Source organism: Sinocyclocheilus rhinocerous, unplaced genomic scaffold, assembly GCF_001515625.1.
Source record: "Sinocyclocheilus rhinocerous isolate Xijiao unplaced genomic scaffold, SAMN03320098_v1.1 scaffold174, whole genome shotgun sequence".
NCBI lineage: Eukaryota > Metazoa > Chordata > Actinopteri > Cypriniformes > Cyprinidae > Sinocyclocheilus > Sinocyclocheilus rhinocerous.
In genome coordinates, this window is record NW_015646289.1 from 1,151,987 (window position 1) to 1,157,921 (window position 5,935).

Sequence of the window (5,935 nt, forward strand, 5' to 3'; positions counted from 1 at the left end):
TAGAAAAATACGGACTGAGCACCATGTTGTTTGACCACATTGTAATACACATTCATAACTGCAAATTTCTCTAGTCAAGGCACACAGAACACTCAAATTAGCAGTGTTTCGTATTGATCTCAGATGTGATGCATCACCTCGCTTGTCTCTGTCTTCACTTCCTTCTGACTGTCCGTTATTCAGCAGTCGGCTCTGAGACTCTCTCAGAGGTTTAGGAGGAAACTGATGGGATTCTCCAGCGCTAGAAAAGAATGAAAAAGGCATGAATAGAAGGCTCTGCATATCATCAATACAGTATCCCACAATGCAATGTGCATTTCTACTGTGACATTGGAAGCAGAAGTAATATCTACTACAAATTTTTTTCTTGACTCATTGTTTGATTGCAATGTAAAAATTTTCCTATCTATATATTTTTTTTTATATTTTGGTATTTTTTCATATTGTTCTATACACTGTAAAATCTAATGTTAGCCTTAACTAAAGCATGCAAACTGATTGCCTTAAAAAACTAAGTAAAAAAATACATTTTAGTTTCAATAACTAATTCATTTTAAGTTAAATATACTATGTGTGTATTAAAATTTAACTCATTTAAGTTGAGCTAAGTAATGTAACATTCACTGCAAACCTAGAATTTCTCAGTTGTATTCACTTGAATAACGATCCAATTCACTGTTAAAACCATGCAAACCTTAAAAAGATCAAGTAAGTGTAACGCCAGTAAATTAAGTGCTTCAACTGTCCAGTTAGCAATAACACACATTCTATGAATAAAGCAGTCTATAGTAATCTACTATAGTAGTCTTAATGTTTATAGACCCATCCTCATCCTAACCACAGCCTCTACTCCTTAGCACAATAACCCCCAAAAATACAGACATAACAGAAACCAAACAAAACAGAACATTAAACACTAACAGATCTCCCCCTATATTAATCTTGTGCAAGAACACATAAAATAACAGTTAATTTCAACATTTACTCCTCTGAAGCAAAGCATGCTGGGAACTATAAACTAGCTTGACATAATGGTACAAATAACAATCAATTTATCTTAACTGGGGTTTTCTGAGTAACAAAGACATAGTATGCAAATAGTGCAGATTACTAGATTTTTACAATTAAAATCAACCAATTGTACATTACGTAAAGTCAACTAAAAAGTGTTAGTTAGGACATCCGTTAGGTTTTACAGTGTAATATCTGCAACATTTTTGTGATACAACTCAGTTTCCTAAATGAATAATTCATTCTGAGCCATTAACCTTTTGATTGAAGGGTTGCGTCCAGAGGGTGAGGAGGGTTGTTCGGGGTCTGCGTTCACTAGACATGTGGGGAATGAACAGCCGTCGCCCGGACTGCAGAAACACAATGTGATGCTGAGGGAATGAGATCACAGAACACTCACACCAATGCTTTCAGTGCTACTGAACAATAACTGATACCTTGAAAAAACAGGCAACAGCCAGTATTTCTTTTCATCTCCAAACACCTGGCGAAAGTTCTTGCTTGTTCCTAAACTGAAGCCGTTCTTGTCTGGTCCGTGCTGGAATGTAGGAGCTCTGAAAGCCTCTGACAAGAGAAACATTTAAACCACATAAATACATAAAGATGTTTCATATACAAACCTACTAACATGATTTTCATTTTATTTTCTCTAAACATTGAATTCTGTAAAGCCTAAAATATGAAATATTAGTCAGAAAAATCTTTATATATATATATATATAAAAAGAGTATACTGAACCTTTAGACAAAATATTTTATAAAATCTAAAAAAAATAAAAAATAAAGTTGAATATCATATTTGATACATCAGGCTTTTATAGGATAACATGAAGCTCATACTCTAGGAGGAAAAAACACCAGTTTTATTCAAAAGCCCAAACCAAGCAAAAATATGCAATTTGGGGCAATTGCTGATGTATCTATGGCCAAAAAGTAAGATGAAATTCTGATAGCTTGTAATGTACATCAACCTGATCTTTATAACTCTATAGCAGATATAAAATGCATTTAAATATCAGTTGTCACTGTATATCTCCCAATAATATATGTCTTAGTAAGATGATATTTAAATGACTGAGAGATGTACAAATAAATGTTCCTCAAAAACCTAATGTATTATACGTGACCCTGGACCAAAAAAACAGTCCATTTTTTGAAATTGAGATTTATACGTCATCTGAAAGCTACATAAATAAGCTTTCCATTGATGTATGGTTTGTTTGGACAATATTTGGCCGAGATACAACTATTTGAAAATCTGGAATATGAGGTTGCCAAAAAATCTAAATATTGAGAAAATCGTCTTTAAAGTTGTCCAAATGAAGTTCTTAGCAATGCATATTACTAATCAAAATTTAAGTTATTATATATTTACGGTAGGAAATTTACAAAATATCTTCATGGAACATGATCTTTACTTAATATCCTAATGATTTTTGACATAAAAGAAAAAAATTATTTTGACCCATACAATATATTGTTGGCTATTGCTACAAATATACCCCAGCGACTTATGACTTATTTTGTGGTCCAGGGTCACATATGTGATACTCACAGTTTAGCATAATTTTCCTAAAAAATTATGAATTGATAATCAAGTTGCTTCAGCCCAGTAAGTGTTCATTTTATTACAAACAATATAAAAGTTATTCTTACATTTACTTTATTAAAAAAAAAAACACTAATTTTCATAGCAAAAAGACACACAACCCACAAACTGGAAGGGTGACATTTTTTTAATTATACTAAAAAGCCTTTTACTTGCTAAAAAGTATAAATTATTACTCAGATGACTGAAACAAGTGACAGATTGTGTACAACAGGTTTTTCAGTAAAGCTTTGATCATTAATATGATACAGTAGGTTCCACAGGGTTAAGACTAGAATATGTCTGTTGCTGAGATGAATTTTCAACATTTTCAACTTATGCGTCTTGACACCCTTGCTTTTGCCAGAAGACTGGGCATGTTGTCACAGACACATGTTCCCTTGAGGATCTGCCACAATGGGCAGACTGCAAGAAGACCTAAACACCACCTGCCCCAGATCTGAGCCACTGGATGAATGAGACGTATTTGATCAGGCAGTGCGCGGACAGACGATCACAGAAAGCATAATACACACTAATGATGAGCTACTACTGAAATCCAAGGGTAATTAAAGCACAGCCCACTCACCCAAGGTGGATCTGTTCTTGCAGACAAGCCAGCAGTGATAAGCAAACAAAAACGCTAGGCTCACTGAGAACGTGGAAGCAGCGAAAAACAGGAACATGATGTGAAACTTGGCTTGGGTATCAGGCAGACCATTCTGTGAGAAACACGGGAAAGACTCTAAATGCACCACAAACCGACATACAAACAAACAAAAGACAGCCTGGGCCTAATTTAAGCTAGTTGATATATAGATTTTTACAGAATATAATATGTGCGGAACACTCAATTCACATCGTAAAGGTTGAAAAAATTAAACTGAAGAAGCAGGAGCAAGCAGAAGAGGGATACATGGTCCCTACGGACTATTTTTCCTATGTTTGCTTGTCTACTGGATCTAACAGAATTTGCAAAAGCTAAAGTGTTATGCTGAGGGAAACGATCAAAACTACTGGAACTCAAGGAATAAGTCAGTCAATCAAACCACATCAATAATGTCTGTGATTGACTCAGTCCTACCAAATACTGGATTAGACGATCATGTGTTTTACCATCAACCTTTCAAAATAAAAACACACTTTTTATTGAAAAGCAATGATCAAAACATGATATTGCTCGGGCTGGTGTTCTATTAAATTACAGACAGCCTATCTGCACATTCAAATTATTTCGGTTTCCTCATATACGCCGAAGAAATTAATAATTCATACTTACAGTCCAGAACTGAATGAAATACTGCAAGTCGGTGGCAGTGACGAAGAGGCAATACAACAAAGAATATGCTAGGAAGAGCATGAAAAACTTGTAGTTGGCGAAGCCCACGCAATTGTTTACCCTGTCAAAGAAGATAAAAAGCATCTATTGGCCTCAATAAAATTGGATATTAATATCTATTTTGATTGAAAAACACTGCCCAACACAAGGAAAAATGTGCAGTTGTTACCTTTCTTGACCCTAATGTTTTCTGTAAAATGTAGTGTAATCAGATTGATTCAGTACATTTAAATAATAATTTTGACTTAAAACATTTTTATAGTATTGCCTATTTACTAGCTACACAATGTAACTTTTGCCCGTCTTGCAGTTGAAGCATAACATTTATAAATACTAAAATGTACTATTTATTTATACATTTTAATTTGTTTATTATGGTAACAATGACGTATGATTTTGTTTGAATATGATGTGATTTGTACAGAAACGTACAATTTTTTGAAAACAAAAAAATGCAAGCATGAAGGTTCACCTCTAAACTGTCAGTGGGGCCTAAGCAGATCATACAAAAACAAAATGTTTATATTTCAAGCAAAAATGCAACAGTGTACCTTTAAATGACAAAACTGAATATTGTTTATTTAAAAAAGAAGGATTGTTTTCTTGGTCTAATAGAAACCCAGAAATGTTTGGTGCATGTGTTCCTTCCGAGACAAAAACCTTTTTATTCTTGCTTTGCATTTAATCTACTGAGCCAGTACATACCACGGACAATGGTGATCCATCTTTAAAATGCACCTGTAAAACAGCAGAGGGAGGAGCTGTTAAAATGCAACACAGCAAAAGCTAATAAGTGTTGTGTCTTTAAAAAAAAGAGAGAAAGACATACATATCACAGGCAGAGCAATGATGACATCGATCAGGCTTCAGCAGCAGACAGCGATCACAGTAGCGGATAGCTGTATCAAGACAGCTTGTTAAAACACAGATCGATAGGATTCACTGAAGACTGAAGACAGATTGAAACAAATGCAATTGTCTGTGGCCATTATTTGTTACTGAACCTAAATCTGGGCTGAATGGACTGTTACAAACTTGGCCTGCTAACCGTGGCACAATTAGGAAGTGCTGAACTTAAAGAAAAGTGCCCACCTCCAGACATTGTGCGTGTGTAAATGGGCAAATCCTTAGCAATTCTCCTCAAGATCTCCTGTTGAGATTCTCTCCGATCTTCACGCTCTAATAGCTCTTTGTCAGAATGTGACAGGTGGAACTGAAAGGAACAGACGAAAACCAAAACATTTTGATATTATCTGTGTGACAAGCAGCACGCTCTGCACTCAGATGTGAGAGGAGTACGACTGATTGCCAGTATGAGCCATATGTGGTTTCTCTATTTCAGTTTGTTTCTCATTCTCTCGGCTTGAAATAATAACCGCTTGCAGTGAGGTGCTATAGTTACAGCAACAATCGCATGCAATTTACAACGCAACATGCTGTTTTTTTCAATATGTGTAACCAACGACTCATCCTAATGGGAGTTATACCATATATTTACAAATATTACATAGTAATCTCTGCCTGCAGGAAATAATATCCATTATAAGCCAACACCTCATAAATCATGCTGAGTATATGCTGTGCAATAACATTTAAATTGATTTCTTACTTTGAGACGACCACAGTCTAGTCTCTTCAGGTGTCTTCTATTCATTCCTCATAATGTTTACTATGAAATGAATATCTATTAATAAATAACTTATTTACGTAATTAAAAATACTCACCTCTTTGAGTGGGTTCATAGGTTTTGTGAAGATGGTTTGCCAGTATGACCACACGAACATGATGAAAAGCACATGATATACCAGGACGTAAACTACTGTGATACAAAAAATATATATATTGAAAGGAAAATAGAGAGATATCATAATTATAACATTTCTGACAACATAAGCCTTTTTAAAATATATATTTTTAATTTTAATAACAATTTATATTAAATCATTAATATATGGGGGGGGGGGGGGGGGGGTGAACATTTTTAACAGGCAAAAAA

General features: G+C 34.6%; 1 protein-coding gene across 4 annotated transcripts in view; it reads right to left on the bottom strand.

Annotated features, from left to right (window-relative positions):
* The window catches only part of LOC107707230 (palmitoyltransferase ZDHHC2-like), a 14,014-nt gene that overhangs the window by 2,842 nt on the left and 5,237 nt on the right, over positions 1–5,935 (bottom strand). Inside the window, exons 3-12 of one of the 4 annotated variants that reach the window (XM_016511190.1) lie at positions 5,664–5,758; positions 5,031–5,151; positions 4,768–4,837; positions 4,644–4,676; positions 3,879–3,999; positions 3,684–3,722; positions 3,189–3,321; positions 1,449–1,575; positions 1,269–1,361; positions 138–241 (exon numbers count right to left, since the gene is read on the bottom strand). In XM_016511190.1, coding sequence (XP_016366676.1) covers positions 138–241; positions 1,269–1,361; positions 1,449–1,575; positions 3,189–3,321; positions 3,684–3,722; positions 3,879–3,999; positions 4,644–4,676; positions 4,768–4,837; positions 5,031–5,151; positions 5,664–5,758 — 936 coding nt within the window. The remainder of the gene's footprint in view (positions 1–137; positions 242–1,268; positions 1,362–1,448; positions 1,576–3,188; positions 3,322–3,683; positions 3,723–3,878; positions 4,000–4,643; positions 4,677–4,767; positions 4,838–5,030; positions 5,152–5,663; positions 5,759–5,935) is intronic. The other 3 variants (XM_016511192.1, XM_016511191.1, XM_016511193.1) reach the window with 3 other exon arrangements.